The 16,726-nt window shown below is 34.8% G+C and overlaps 1 protein-coding gene across 4 annotated transcripts in view; it reads left to right on the top strand.

The window, feature by feature from the left end:
* The window catches only part of LOC150109601 (uncharacterized), a 426,121-nt gene that overhangs the window by 136,039 nt on the left and 273,356 nt on the right, over positions 1 to 16,726 (top strand). For all 4 annotated transcript variants that reach the window (XM_090413762.1, XM_090413780.1, XM_090413753.1 and 1 more), the window contains exon 3: positions 12,617 to 12,706. In XM_090413762.1, the coding sequence (XP_090269888.1) occupies positions 12,617 to 12,706 (90 nt within the window). The remainder of the gene's footprint in view (positions 1 to 12,616; positions 12,707 to 16,726) is intronic.

Raw genomic sequence — 16,726 nt, 5'->3', positions numbered from 1 at the left:
TATAATAAGATTGTTTTGTTTCATTTGTTTCTCTGTATAAAAAAAAAAGTCTTCAGTTTCCTTTGATTGTGACTAAGACGAATGTAACGTAATGCTTTCATGTTTCCATGGCAATGATAGGTTCAGGCTTACATCTGACAGCAACACAACAGAGCAGACAATGAATTGTGCTGTTAGCAGTACAGAATGAAATAGCTGAGCCGTCCATAGTTCAGTGATGCTCGCTACTACTTCCCCTCTGCATTCGAGTCCAACTTACGCTACAAATATGAGGACTGCGCTTCTAAGAAAAGAAATAGGCAATGTTTCAGTCGTAGTAGCTTCTAATTTATGTATATATTACTGTTATATATAGGTTTCCGCTGAATTGATGCTACTTATCAAATGCAAATCAATAAAAAATGTTTGCTGATATACAATTGTACCCAAACGTTGAGCTGCGGTGATGAGGCAAAAATATTATATGGTAAGCAAGCATGTAAATATACTCATGTTCTTATACATTTATTTAACAAAATAAATGTTTAGCAACATGATTACAGTGTGCAAAACTTTCGAAATGACTCTGTGTAAATATTGCAATATGGAATGCTTTAAGGTAAGTGTGAGGACTGGTATATAACTGCTCGGCGGTGAACTGTACTAAAGTGTACAACACTTTAGTTTCTCAGTACACTTTTCCTTGCTTAAAATCTCGGGTGAGAGAGAGTCTTTATTCGGTTCATGCTTCCTTGTTTTGTGTAAATCTCATAGATAAAAGATAAACTTAATTTAAAGTAAACACATAATCAGCCGAAGGACAGTGATTTAAAAGTATAGGGATAACAGCATCAATCTTCAATACGTTTAGTGAAATCTAACAAACTACCGGACAGAAGCAAACGAAACCGAGTTTCTGTTTTTATCCGACTTCGTTAAACATATTTTCAAAATAAATCTCCGAGAACTGTCACCGGTTCGACACGTAGCTTAAAAGTGACATACAGCTCCTCGCTAACTCTTTGTGAGACTCTACAGTTTAAAAATAACTGCGATGGGAACTCGAACAAACTATATATAGATAGATGAAGGAACAATCTTCAACGTGCGAAACGAAGTATTAGGTAACATGTTAAAACGCAAGACCATTTGTTGTCCTTGGAAAATTACTGTGAAATCTGACAATCATGTGTGTTGCCTCCTTTCTGAAAGATTTTTTTTTTTATCTTTCTTAATTTGAAATAATTTATGTCGTGTGAGCAAAGTGGATAGAATGCAAATCGAGAATATAATGCAAGTTAAATGAAATTTTCAATTTATATGGACTTTGCAAAGGCATTTGACAGGATGTATCTTTGAATTCAATTACGTAAATTGGAGCAAACGACTGTGGATAAGAGGATGGCTGGATTGACATCAGAAAGTAGTTTGTGGCGGTGTAGATTTCAGATGAATGCGTGTGACTAGCGATGTGCCATAGGGTTCTGTATCCAGGACACTTCTATAAATTTAACTCGTATATTAATGATATGAGCAACGATATTAAGGGAAATAATCAATTTGCTTATTATTTCCCCTAATATCCTCCACATGCAGGATGTTTAAGCACACTGACATTACGAGCAAAGACGAATTGCTATTTGTTTTGAGGGGGGGGGGCATATGGCAAAAAGTGGCTAAAATCGCTCATAGGATTACGCAGTTATTGATGAATACATACTGACAAGCAGAAATAATATTATTATATCTCTTTATAAGACTTTGATATGATCCATTCGGACTTTGTGTACAGACCTGGCTGGGTTTCTCGGTGATGAGGAAGAGGACCCAGGAGCGATTGATCAAGATGATGGCAAATGGAATGCTTCTTATGAAGATAGATCGAAGAATTGTGCGTGGTAGTAATTGATTGATAGGCAGACAAGAGGGAGCATAATAAACATAAGTAATTTAAGATTTTGTAGGACTGATACAGAAGAAATGTTTCAGTACACGTCTTCGTTGGGGGGGGGGGATAGGAATCATTCCTGGAAATTAATAAGAGTGTAGTTAATAAGAAATTTTTGCTTAGATAGTGGTGATTGGGTTGCCAGATTCAGTAGTGGATGCTTTGTTGTTGGTGATTGAGTTCAAAGTGAAGTATGATTATATTGGTCAGTTTGTTTGGTGTAAAAGTGGCTAAAATCGTTCATAGGATTACGCAGTTATTGATGAATACATACTAACAAGCAGAAATAAGATTATTATATCTCTTTATAAGGCTTTGATACGATCCATTCGGACTTTGTGTATAGATCTGGCTGAGTTTCTCAGTGATTTCTAGTTGGCCTCCTGCGATAAGTCTGTAGACACGATGGAGATGTTCGTGTAATAATAATAATAATAATAATAATAATTCAAATTAAAGCTCGTTTTATGATCTATAGGGTGATGGCTGTTAAAATTGTCTTGCAATAATGTATTCATTTGTATAGCATTTCTACATTTCAACAAAACTTTAAATTGACGGATTTTGATGAAATTTTATAGTTAGAGCTGTACTAAAATTGTGGTAAACTAGTAATTGTGGTGTAATTTGGACTGATTTTAGTACCTACTTATTCGAATTGATATAATTATATGCTTTAGTATTTTACCAACTATTTTAATGAAGGAATTAGGTGACTATTTGCAGAATAAAAATTCGTTCAATTAATAGTCCATAATTCGTATTAATCGAATGAACTGTCGCCTAGACTTTCTTTGACTGCAGCTTTGAGCGATTTGCAAAAAAAAAAAAAAAAAAAAAAAAAAAAAAAAAAAAAAAAAAAATCCAATCAGGATCCTGGCTCTTCAAGTCACTGTTCTGTATTTCCAGTACCCAGACTTAGCTGGTCTGCGTACTGAAATTCAAATATTTGAATGTTGTTTTTATGTTCTCAAGCCAGATTTTCCTGAAAAATTGTGTTACCTCTTTATAACAGGTTAACTCATATCAATTGATATGAGTTATGTTTTAGACAGGACTCATGTTTTTTATTATATATATATAGAGAGAGACTTTATGCTTTAGACAGGATTCGAACATCTTTCCAAACATCGAACGCGCACGAGTCGCTAGCATTCTGCTTTAGCTAGCCATGAGGCCTTCACGAGGGCAGAAATTATCACGAAAAAAACCCACATTTACAGATATAATAATAATGAAACCCAGCTTTTTGAGCACACTAATTTAATTAATTAATAACATAATTATTATAATATTTATATTTAATTAAATATAAAAGTATTCTAATTTTTTGGGTATGTGAACCAGGGAAGCTGAAATTATGCAGATTATTTTTGTTAAAGAGATTGTTATTTCATTTTAAAAACTAAATTATATCCCATATTTACAGAAAAAGGCGTGAGAGGCTATAAAAATACGAGCTAATAACTCCCATAATGAGCATTAAGAAGCATTGTTTGGTAAGCAAACCACCCTCTTTTAGGATGTTTTATGTAATTTCTTCTCTATAATTTGGCGGGGGGGGTATCTATTTAATATGGATTCTCAAGGTTTTTCTCCCTCTTATGGTCTAATTTCCAGTTTATTTTTGAAAATGGCGCTAATTTACAGATATATATATATATATATATATATATATATATATATGTTAATGATACCAAGTAATTTTAAACCTGGTTTTACTCCATTTCCCAAGTAAGCAAACAGACTAAAAGTCAAGTTTGCGCCTGCAATTGATGCAAGTCTAACTGATCCCACAGGTAGTGCAGGACCAGGGCAACTCGTGGCAAAGGTGGAACAAGCTCCGATCACTAATCTTAATATTTACCTTTAATGCCAAAACACATCTCCAAGAAGGGGATGTATAATGCTTTGTATTAAAGGCAAGGGGCCACTACCCAGACCGGTTTCGACCTTTATTGAGGTCTCGTCAGTGGGAGCTAGGCTAGAATTATAAATACCAAGATTTAGTAGTACAGAGCTTGTAAGTATTTCGCCAAAACAAGTTACCATAAGGTGTTTTAACCTTATTAAATAAGAATCTCTGGAGGAGATATATAAATGTCGAAAGTATTTTTACCTTGGGTATAAATATGTTAAAGATACCAAGTAATTTTAAACCTGGTTTTACTCCATTTCCCAAGTAAGCAAACAGACTAAAAGTCAAGTTTGCGCCTGCAATTGACTTGACTTTTAGTCTGTTTGCTTACTTGGGAAATGGAGTAAAACCAGGTTTAAAATTACTTGGTATCTTTAACATATTTATACCCAAGGTAAAAATACTTTCGACATTTATATATATATATATATATATATATATAAAGATGCTGCATTATTTTCTCCAGCTGCAAGAAAGTTATTCCTGCACTTGATAATTTCCATGCTTCAAATATTGTAATCGTTCATAATTAATGCAATCAATATATAGTAAATATAGATTTACTATATATTTTATGAATCTGTACCGTAGGCGGACTGAGGGTTATATATGTAATCTGGGAGCTAATGTTCGTTCTGGAGTTCAAACATGGTACTCCTTTAAAACTCGCGATGGTGGCAGTCTCACATCAGGCGATAATAATTACTTTTTATCTATAGAGACATCCACAAACATTTTTGCCAGGAATTTTGAACCCACAGACTGTAAAGAATAGAAAGAAGAGACATTATCCATTCGACCAACCAGGCCGGATTGTATGTCCTATGTTCCAGTGAATACCGTATGCTATTTCTACAGAAGTCATAAAATGCATTATAGATGGAGGTGCACCTCACTATCCAAAACACATGTTATTACTTAAGACATACATCATCATCATCATCTTTGTACTTAAGATGATGTACTTTGATGTACTTAAGACACACACATCATCTATGTTACAAAGTTGATATGAATCAACACAAAAACATTGAGTGATATCATTTATACAAGGTAAGATGTAACAAAATAAGAAAGAAAATTAGAATCTTTTTAGAAAATTGTTGTTTACCGCGTACAAGTGAAAATCTATATGCAGGATATTATACGCCTGTGCTACAATATGCAGCGGTGCAGCTTTAATCTCAAAGGCAGTTTCAACTTATACAGTCCAAGCTCTTCGCGAAAACTACCTACAAGTTACTTATAAAATTGCCATTTCTTCCAAAAACTATAATATCGTACGCCTAAAGACCCACATTCCTCTGAAAATACCTTGTAGTGAAGGATACAAGATATGGTGTGACAAGGCTCACATCCGTCGGACTGCACATTCCCTAGTTATATGGGTGACTTAGAAAACAATCGAATAAATCGAACGGGAGAGACAGCTCATGTCGCAAGAACGCCACGCATATATTAGAATGATATCAGCATATCTTATCTAGCAAAAGAATCTTCAAGGAGCCAACAAAGGCGATTCACTTTCAGGTAGTTAACAGGAAAGCGAGTATAAAATTCAGCGAAAACAGTCCATTGAAGACAATTTATCGAACGAGAATATTTCATCAATTTGCAATTCGCCGAAAACACAGTTCATCGAAAAATCACAATTCATCAAAACTACAAATGAAAAGATGAAGTATAATAATTGTTTTTGAATCAAGATAATTAATAATTTTTCGATAATAAACTGAACTGTAATTATTATAAATTATGTGGAATCTTTAGCGGGCTTTCTGGGGTGTGTTTCTTTTTTTTTCCTTTCTCAATATTGGTTCTTACCTAAAGCCTCTTCCTAGGGCAGGAAGAGATAAATTATAACAAGTGTGAAAAAAAAAAGAATGAAAGAGAACAGTCAGTTATTCAAGAATGAAAACATTAAAAAAAACCTTCGATTATAAAAGCGAAAATTGACATATCAAATGAAGTACAAAATTTTATCACTGCTGTATTTAACCACAGAGCACTAAAATTGAAATTAATTTTATGAAAAATGGCACTTTTGTTTTCTAGTGCTTTGCAAGTGTTTCCAAAACATCGTGTTAATTAAATTAACGTGTGATAGTGATCAAGGTATGTTTCCAGTTCTGTCTTTGTTAACATTTGCATCAGAATATCAGAACTTTGCAATTCGGTGAATAATATTAATATTAATCTATACAGATGGTCACCACTCCACTTGTAGCAAAAACTGGCGTGGGATCCTTGTTCATTACTGATCAATAATAATAATAATAATAACTTAAATATAAAGAGCCAACAGGCTTCATTTCGGCGATATAAACATTAATTAAATTAAGGGGATATTAGATCCCACATTGTTTAAAAACAATGTGGGATCTAATATCCCCTTAATTAAATTAATAATAATAACATTTACTTATCTTATTAATAAATTAAGTTGCAATTTCGGTGAATGTCTTTAGATGGCTTCGACAAACCCTTTCCCCTTTAGCGAACCAAGTAGTTAGTGTATACACTCTTTAACCAGAAGATGAATTTATTTCATCGCCCAATGTGAGACCGCCTCCCCGCTTATTGGAGACTTTAAGTGGCTTGAAAAAGCTCCATGTTTAGTCTAGAGCAGGGTTTCCGGATTACCTAAAAAACAAATCAAAATACAAAAAAAAATTATTAATAAAATATAGAAAATAATCCTTAGCCCACCCATGGTATTAATGTACCGTGGTTTGCATAAAATTTGGAACCACGTAAAAAAAAAAAAAAAGTTTGAAAAGTTCCATCTTTGGTTTCTTAGAGCAAGGGTTTCGAATTATATAATCTCTATCCCACCTACGGTATTAATATTTTAATATTAATATTAGTGTATTAATATTTTATGTATGTTAATCCACACCTTTCGTGTGTGGATTAACATAAAATGCAAGTTCGTCGAATATCTTATTTCTCCTCAATTTCTATTACACGCACTATTTGACTATCAAGCTCAAAGAAAAAAGCTTGATCAAGCTTTTTTCTTTGAGTTTTTCTCCTTTCGAACAGCTAGCGATGCCTTTAAAACGACACACATTGTGTGTGTGTGTGTGTGTGTGTGTGTGTGTGTTCGATAGCGTCCACTTTGGTTTCTAGATTTTCATGTGACTGAATAGCTTTTGCTTGCAACAAACAATACATGACAAATATATGACAAATAACTCCAAATCGCCTAAAAATATCTCTTAGAAGGTTTTTGTTTTTGTTCCTGAAAAAAAAAAAGAAGCAAATGATAGTATTGAGGTCGTTTAATCGCTTCTGAGATACTTGAATTCGATTTTTTTTCATCTCTCAAGTTTTAGCTATGTTCTCATCTTCAAAGAGCGATTCGTCATGAAGATTTTTTTATATTTTTTAATATTATATTATTTAACATTTTTATACTAAACAATATTTTTATTGTTCGATATTAAAATATTAAATTAATTTTAATTTAATTAATTGAACATATTTTTGCTGTTTTGCGTTTCATTCATATATAAACAAAAACGACACACGCTCGTAAGACTTATTCTAATATAAAATTGCTGAAATGAGATCTGTGCGTGTGTCTATGTGTTCGATACTGAAGATATACAGATATTTTTAAACTTTAAACTTACGTTGAAGAATCCCCCTTTGTAGTGCGGCTCCATCTGTCATCCACTTTCCATTATGTGCAAACTGATGCTTTTCTCTTGAGACACAGAACTACACTAACCTCTTTTTTTTCGTTCCAGCAAAGCAAGAGGAGGGCAGGAGAGGGTAGTAATTAAATAGTCGGATAGAAACTTTACCCTCTAAGGACTCATCGATTGTTACTGAATCTGCAGTTCCTATCGGCTGAGAGAATGCGTGACCCCCCTTTTCCTCCTTCGCTCATTCCGGTAATATCGAGGGGATATAAAATATCACGCACCTTGCAGAGAAGGAAGGGATTGCAAAAGCGGTATTGATCACAGGCTTCTGCTTTCTTCATCTGATTGTTGAAATGAGTCTCGTAAAAACTGCTACTCTTCTGTCGATTCACCCCCCCCCGCTTCTTATTTCCGAGATGTGATTCGTTCTCAGCCTTCTGAAACTCGGCCGTCATATTCTCTCCTCTCATTTCGTTTAGAAGTGGAAGGAGAATCTGAAGAGTGGAAGTTTATTCATAAGAGCTGTCTCATTGTAAACACAGCATTGATACTCGAATATGAAGACGAAGTCTTTTAAATTTCAGAATTTTTTTTACTTCTTCCAGTAAACGTTAATATCTCGTTTTTTAGGTAAAAAACGCCTAAAGGAAAAAAATTCCAGGATAATAAGGTTATTTTGTGCTTTTATTAAAGTTCACATACCTTTAGCCGAGTTGAATGGCTTGCAAATATAAAATTTGAAGTTGAGCCCAAGCAAAGCAAGAGGAGCACAGGAGAGGGTAGTAATTAAATAGTCCGATAGAAACTTTACCCTCTAAGAAACATTATTCATGGGAAATCTTTCCGTGAATTTTAAATGCCAGGCTTTAGATCCGTCACATGCTTGACATTTTAAAGATTCGATATTAGCAAGTTGGTATTTGTAGTCCGAAATGTACGCTGCCTCTGAACAAAACATGGAAAATAAATTTGATGAAGAAACAAATGGTTTACAATTATAATAATCAAAGAGACATAAATGCTTTTCTATAATTAATGTGCTCACTTTTCTACATTCACCCTCTAATATTGAGTTCACACGTAATGCAAAAAGAGATTAAAAAAAGAAGTAGTAATTTTGCTCGTGAACAAAATGGTGGGAAGAAGATGTGATTGCGATAGTCATGTGATGGATTGCTGGGGAGTGCTAAAATATGAAAATAACAGTGCATAATTTATAGAGGAGTTTTTTTTTTATGAAAAAAAAAACATATGGGATCTCACTCTGTGTTGCTATTTTCAAGTAGTTTAAACATTTTAAATAGTCTGGGAAAGCTTGAAGATAATATCAGAATAAAACTAGACCGGTGAAATGCCTTCAAAAAAGGAACTGCGATGACTGGGTCTGTTTAGAGTATCTAAGTCCGACAGAAAATAAATGAGCACTTTTCATCAGTCGACTAGCTATTACAGCACGACATGCTCCGGCTGATAGGTCATTCATTAATTGTGTCAACATATCTGTTCCGTTGTTTGCAACATCTTCCTCACTAGCAGCTTTCTTTGCGTCTTCTGTTTCTTACCACAGATGAAGTTATTGGAAAGTTGAGTTTACATTTTGGTGAAAAACGAAGCCTTAGTGAAAGAAAAAAAAAAAAAACTTAGATTTTTTAGGAGGAATTTTACTATATATCTAACACAACTGAATAAGTTTAGCAATGTCTAGACCAAGCACTATAAACGAATGAAGAGGAAAAACGAAGGCAGAAAAAAGTAGCATTACAATGGGATGGATTATCAGGGGGAGAGAATAAACATTTGACCGAAAATGTTGATTCTTTGTTGTTGATTTATATTTCGGTTCATTTTTTAACCATTCTTCAAGGTAATCGCAAGGAATATTGAACACCAATCCACGTTCTTATTTGGTAATCTTAATTATTTGTGAAAATTGGTCAGATGGTTCGTTTTTATCTCAAAAATTCCTTCCTTTGACAGGAATAAAATAAAAAAATTCGACTCTTGCTTGTCGGAGGCGTATTCAAGATTAATAGCTATGCTACTGCCCCACCAAAGATTTGTCTTGTTTTCTAATCTATCTCTGGCTTCTCTTCTCCACCTCCCCTCCTTTCTTCATCACTTTTTTCTCCACCCCTTTAGACCCTTTGCGAACCAGTCTCTCTTTCATCGTGCCATCGTTGGCAGCTGACGGAATGCGGTAGACTCTTCATTAAGGACGTGCTTAACAGAAAAAAGTTGTACATCTAAAGCAACACAGGCTTGTGGAGGTTGTAAGTGGCACATTTTTTTCAGTGGATTAACTGGGATCGGCAGCAACTCGAACGCCTTTTTCTTTTCTTTTTTTTTTTTTAAAGCACATTTTCATTCGAAGCACGTATGAGGCTAATGCGGCATGGACTTCCAGGATGAATTAACCAACTCAGTCTTTAAATGAACAATGACATTCTTGATGTAGGGGAAAAAAATAAGACAAAGACTATCTTTCTAGAGATTATCGACTCAGAAATATTCGGGTCACTGTATAATAGGTTATTCTGAAATAATGAAAAAGTGTCGAAAAATAATCCGAAGAAAGAAGAAAAAAAAAAGCAAAAATATAAAACGCCTTTTCTGGTGATGTTCTAAAATCGAATTATCTTTGCTTTGGACGACTACTTTAAAATACCAGGAAATAACAAAATAACATATATTACTTATTTCATATAATATTTTTTTTCTTTTTCATATAAATAGTAAAACTGGATTTTTTTCGAACTCTTTCGGTCGAAAAAAAATTTGCTTTTTTTTTTTTTTCATACTTATCGCAGGCGAAAATAAACTTATTTTTTCCCCAACTCATTGGATGAGATACCCTTTGAAATGAATGCATTTCCTACGGAAAAATGCGAATTAATCTTCTATTAAAACAGAGCCGCTAATAACCGTATCTCTTGTATATAGTTAGGCATTTTATCATCTAAGTGTGGATCAAAATTAGCGACTTCACGTATGGCATAATGAGCGCTGTCAGAAAGAGCTAACTTAGGAATTGGATATCTCCCGTTCCCCTGCTCTGTTGTAGTTAGCCTTTTAATATTTATTGCATTTTGCTAGTCTATATTAGTTCTTCCAAATACCTTATTAGCATTTCAGAGATGGACAGGACTCATGCCTTGAAAAGACTGTTTTGAATTCTGTCTTTTGTACGCATAAAATTTTTACAAATTTCCTACTTTGTTTTGTTTTTAACTGGGTTCGAATCCCGTCTGCTACGCAAATATAAGGGCTTTTGAACTGAAGGTAGGTGATTCATATGGAAATAGCAGGAATTTTTCCTATCCGAAAATCTGGTTTTTAATTCCCGCAAAACAGAGAAACCGGCTGGAAAACACGCGCAGTTAGCTTACATGGTATACCAGTTTCATGATCTTGGTTTCCTCTTTCCGAAATGTCAACCAATCGAACAAATATAAGATGACATTTTTTCCTCCTGCAAACTCCTGTTTTTCTTCCCACAAACTAGTCTGGTAACACCCATTAGACAACGAGCAAGGTCTACAGTAATCTACACCAACTGGAATCGGATATATCAGTGATAGCCTTAAGTAATTGCAGGATAATTTTGATATGCACTCTGTTATTAAAAGCTCTACCTGATATAAGACATTCGTCTCTAAATTTCCGTTAACAACCTTCACTTATTTTGGTTTATACACTGAAATGTTTCTGCCGTTGTAGCATACACAGAAATAAGTCGGACGAATCGACTATGAATACAAGACGCTTTTGACAATGATCCGTTTACTCAGTCAAACACATTGAGTTGCTGCCATTTGTCCAACCACTCGCAATGTCAACAAAAAATGATATTGTTCCCAAATCATCCCAATCAAGTGTAGTTTAGTCGAGTGTAGACGAAACGATAAAGGGAAAATATAATTTCTGATAGTTTTGCAGAGACTCTGTAGCTCCGTTGGTATAGACGCGCCGTTTGGTTGAAAATACCTACATTCGAATCTGGCCCATGACGTGAGGAACCTTTATCACGTCTTTTCAATCAGTTGGTGAGTTAGCCAGTCTCATGCGAGAGTAGATGGGTTTTTTCTCTCTGAAACTCGGGTTTTTCGTCCCACAGAACAGGCCAACCGGCCCAGTTCTACACTGGCCTAGAGCAGGGCTTCCCAAACTTTTATGGGTCGAGACCCAATTTCGAAAACGGTAATTTTTCGCGACCTACTCACTTGTAATGCATATTTTAAAAAGAAGGGGATTTGAATAAAAATATCGCTTTACTACATTTAAATTTTTATTGAATACGCTTAATTAATATATAAATGTATTAATTAGATACATAATGAGGTGTATGTGAAGAATGGGCTTGTTTTCTATTTTTGCTGATGACGTAACTGACGTCCACATTAATATGTGTTTTTTTCAGACCCAAGGTGTTTGATAATTGAAGTTTATTTCGAAATTTGTTTTTAATTCCTATCATTGCCGAAAATCAAACTTACACATGTACGAAGTAGTAAAAGGAAGCAGCACTCTTAAAGCTGTGGTACAAAGAGGCCCACCCAAAATCAGCTCGCGACCCACACTTTGGGAATCTCTGTCCTAAAGGAAAGCAAGCTTGCCGCATTACATTGCCTAAAGCTCCTTATTAGGAGACTGAATCCGTCTTGAAGGGATGAGAAATGGATGAATGGTTTTGCAATAACATATCATGATTGTAGCTTCATTTTGTTACGAGTTGCCTCAGTATTACGCCATACTGAGTCATATCATTTTTACTTTTTTTCTTTTCAGTTTCAGTGTAATCTAAGCAGTTTTATATCGATTTCTCCTACATGAAATTAGAAAAAAATAATTACCTAAATAGATTTGTTCTTAAAATGACTTTGGAAATATGGCGTGAGATGTTTATTTTAGTAATACGAAAGATTTGGAAAGGTTTGCCTTAATGGAAATGCACAGGCAGAGCAATTTGGTTACAAATGTTCTTGGGCGCAAGCTGTATTAATGTCTTTATCTTTTGCCAAATGTACATGTAAGTGCTTCGCTTGTATGGAATCAATGGAACTTTGTTGTACTTAGCTGTTTAGCGTGCCATTACAAGTTTTTTTTTTTTTTTCATTACAGGAATCGCTTGAAAGGGAAATTGTGGAGCTGAAGTCATTGCTTCAAGAAGAGCGAGACAATGCTTCACACTTACAGCAGGAGTCATCGACGGTACGTATTGAAGCTTTATTTTTCCTTTATGATATGCCGGTTACTGTATGAACGAAGTGATGTATATGCCCAGAAATGAACAGAGTTGTAGCTTTTATTACCAGCACTTATGACAGACTACTTCAAGGATCCATTAAATTCTTTGGAAATGTAATAGGACAAGCGAGTGTTTAATGGGCATTGTTACTGATAATGATTTGCACTTAAGGGATGCATCATAAACGAGTTGGAGCACTGTTGCTAGCTGATCACGAGTCTGGTTGTTCACTATCGCTTGTATATTTATAGCCTTTCGAAGAAAATGGTTTCTTTGCTTAACACTGAGTTAATCGGGTATAGACTGAAGAGAAGATTACATCACAGCGACTTATGATCCTTTGGATCAGACTCGATCTTAGTTGCATAAATTATTATGCAACTAAGATCGAGTTGGATGCATCATAAACGATTTTGGATGCTCGATCTTAGATGCATCATAAACGAGTTGGAGCACTGTTGCTAGCTGATCACGAGTCTGGTTGTTCACTATCGCTTGTATATTTATAGCCTTTCGAAGAAAATGGTTTCTTTGCTTAACACTGAGTTAATCGGGTATAGACTGAAGAGAAGATTACATCACAGCGACTTATGATCCTTTGGATCAGACTCGATCTTAGTTGCATAAATACGTCGAAGTAAATATGGTCGTGGAACGTCAAGGTAATACGTATGTCAATCGCTTATATTCTCAGTCCTTTTTTGTTAAAAGAACGTCTTTCTTTTCTGTTTGAAATCGATAGTCACCATCACCCGATCATTTCCTTTGAAATACTACAAAAGATTTACATCTTGGGAGGTTTAATTTTCTGACTACATAATAAGTTATGGTGTTAGGTGATAATGTAAAAAGCATTAAGCCACAATGATATCTCTAGAAGCCTCTGTTGATCCTCCATAGCTCAGTCGGTATAGACGAAGCCCTTTGGCCGAAAAGGCCTGGGTTCGATTCTCGTCCATGACACGAGGAACCTTGGAATGTCCCAGTTTTATCTGGTCTCTTTCGACGAAAGGTGAGTTAGCCGGTCTCATAGGGAGGTCGGGTTTTTCGACCCCCAGAACATGCAAACCGAGCCCGTGAACCTAGTCATAGGCCTGATTCGTCAGCTATGCTGGTCCCGAGCCCGGATAAAATTGGGGGGGGGGGGGGGGGGGGAGTGAGATGGTGCCGTACACTTCCCTGTAAAAAGGGCCTCACGGCCGTCGTATCATCATACGCTAAAAAAAAAAAAAAAAAAAAAAAAACGAGAAGCTATCGTTTATATGCTTATTATTAGGATTTTTTTTTTTTTTTTGCTTTGTTAAGCAGAAAAACTAAAGTGTTATGTGTATTGGCTTTTCTTGGAATGTTCCAGCTTTATATGCAAACACGGGTTTTTCATCCCACTAAACAGGGTCAACATATATTATGCCAGTTGCTTTTGGCATAATGCATTAGTGGGACTAAGAGAAGGAACTAGATAATCTAGTCTATGCCTTCGTCATCCTCGATGGACCGTGCGTCCTTATGGAAGACCGATAATAATATTAGGATATAGCTTTACTAGTATTGAGCACCTTGTTAGGGAAAGCATTCTGTCTAAAACTAGTTTCATCTTTCATTCATAGATTTCAAGAGTTAAAGAATTAATTGTTATATTTGATAGTTTCTTATTAACTTTATGGTCTACACGCTCATAGTTATTGCTAATAGCAGTAGGATTCTGTATAATAGAGTTTTATGTTTATTTATTTAAACGTGGCTAATTTAAAGCAAAACTGAATTGTGTCGTTAAATTTCCATATTATCCTACATACTAGATTTCGTCAAAAATTAGTTTCTGGTTCTTGGAACATGTATAAGAGTTGGAAAGCCAGGAATAGGAATTAGAAACTGAAAACTGAATAATAATCAGATTTATGTGTTTACACCAGTGAAGTATGATTTGCAATTTAAACTTTTGGCTGTCTTCAATCTCGTTTTGCACATTACCAATATTTTCATCAAAAGAATTCTTTAAAAAGAATTTCATTCAGTAAACGTCTGCACTGACAACTTGCGATTTTACTAAGGAAATGTTGTCTGCTCGAGGGAGATAGGGGAGGCTTTTGAAAAGATGTGGAATGTAATTCTACCCTCCTGGCCTCAACTGCTCACGAAATCCGAGTCATCTGATGGCGTGCCTTTCAAACTTATAAGGGCATTAACCGCCGAAATATTTAAAAAAAGGCGGATGGGAAAGAAATATGAGGAATTAATTTAAATCATTGAACAAGATCAGATTTAATTTTTGAATAGCTTCGTGTATACTTTCAGGTTTATTTTTATTTTTATTTTTTAGAATGACATTTGTTTTATGTTAGCACCTTCAGTAACTAATTAAAGTACTTCAGTAACCAATCTCAATATGTACTTCGCATCTTTAAAACCCTTGTTTCATAAGGAGGACAATGATATGAATGCCGCGAGACCCGAGCATAAGACGAATCGTTTCTTGAGGAGATTGTGCTGCAGTATGAGCTGTGTTGTCATGCAGGATCCCAGAAGATCTCGAGTTTTTCGAGCGTCTTATTCTTAATTATGTAAAGTCAGGTCTTAAAATAGCACCGAGTAACATTTTCAGTCAGTGCTGTGTTAAGATCCCATTTGAGACTCCAGCATTTCATTACAATTAATTTAGCGATGTATTATAATGGATCCGCTTTAAATTTGTAAACAATTTCAAAACAAATCAAGTAGTAATTATTTACAAGCTCTTACTGTGTTACTTTATACACTTTATACACAAGATAACATCATTGAAGTTTCTAAAATGTTATTCATATTAAACTAATTAATTCACTACTCATTAAACTACGATGCAAATTAATTAAACTAATTTGCATCATAGGATTTCTCTGTTAATACGTTTAGTTAATTTTGAGAATTATGCATCGAACTCTCTCATTTGTAACCATCATTCTAAGAAAAATTCCTAATTTAGAACAATCACAGAAATTTATTGGGTGATGGAACTATTCCCCCAACCAAAGGCTAAATTAGATCTAATATAAAATTTTCATTTATATTTAAAAAGGTAATTAAATAGACATTCCTAGTTGTGTAATTTTAGAAGTTGGGGATGACAAGATATTCGGAGTCGAAACGTAAAATAAGAGAAAGGTTTTGAGGATGAAGCTCAGTTCTGTGACTTGGCAACTAAACACTCCCTATTAATTTCTATCAACTAATCAGCTCTGCTTAATACATCATTTTAAACCACATGACAAGCTCCTAGTCAGTTTTGCGCTGTTTATTATCTGATGACGTTTTTCCACAAAACTGGCCAGCGCACCGTTACATTGGGAGGGGTTGAACCCTCCTAATAAGGGATTAAGTATGTACTTTATATATCTCTGTTGTGTTCACCGGACTGGTTTGCCTGTTCTGGGGAACGAAAAACCCTCTACCTCCGTATGAGACCGGCTAACTCATCTTTAGAGACCAGATAAAGGTTCCTCACGTCTTGGACAGGAATCGAACCCAGGTCTTTCCGACCAAAGGTCTATACCGACTGAGCTACGGAGGCTTTATTTCACATAATTCAGCTTCAGTTTCAACACCTTTCTCTTATTATACATTTCAGTTAACAAGATATTCGGCTCCGAATATCTTGTTAACCCAAGCTTCTAAAATTACATCCTCAAGTAGGTCTTTTTAACTGCCGATTTAATATAAAAATTTCATGTTAGATTTAATTTAGCCTTTGGTTAGAGAGCAGGTTGGCTCTATCACCCAGTAAGCTTTGCTTCTGTTATTATAAAATTTTAATTTTTTTTATACATATTGAATGTTTATATAAGCTGTAACTGAGGCCACTAGATGCGCCTATAGGTTAGAACGGTTTTATTGTATTCAATCGCATCTACAGGTTCATTAAAATACAACCATATGGCTCTCTAAAAAAATTATAAATAAATTAATAAAAGGAGTAAGTGCATATTTTCCGACTAATGTTAGAATCG

This window comes from Typopeltis vanoorti, chromosome 2, assembly GCF_054136105.1.
Source record: "Typopeltis vanoorti isolate ZY-2024b chromosome 2, IOZ_Tvanoo_1.0, whole genome shotgun sequence".
NCBI classification, from domain to species: Eukaryota; Metazoa; Arthropoda; class Arachnida; order Uropygi; family Thelyphonidae; genus Typopeltis; species Typopeltis vanoorti.
Note: the sequence above shows the minus strand (reverse complement) of the source record. Positions and strands in the feature narration are given on the sequence as shown.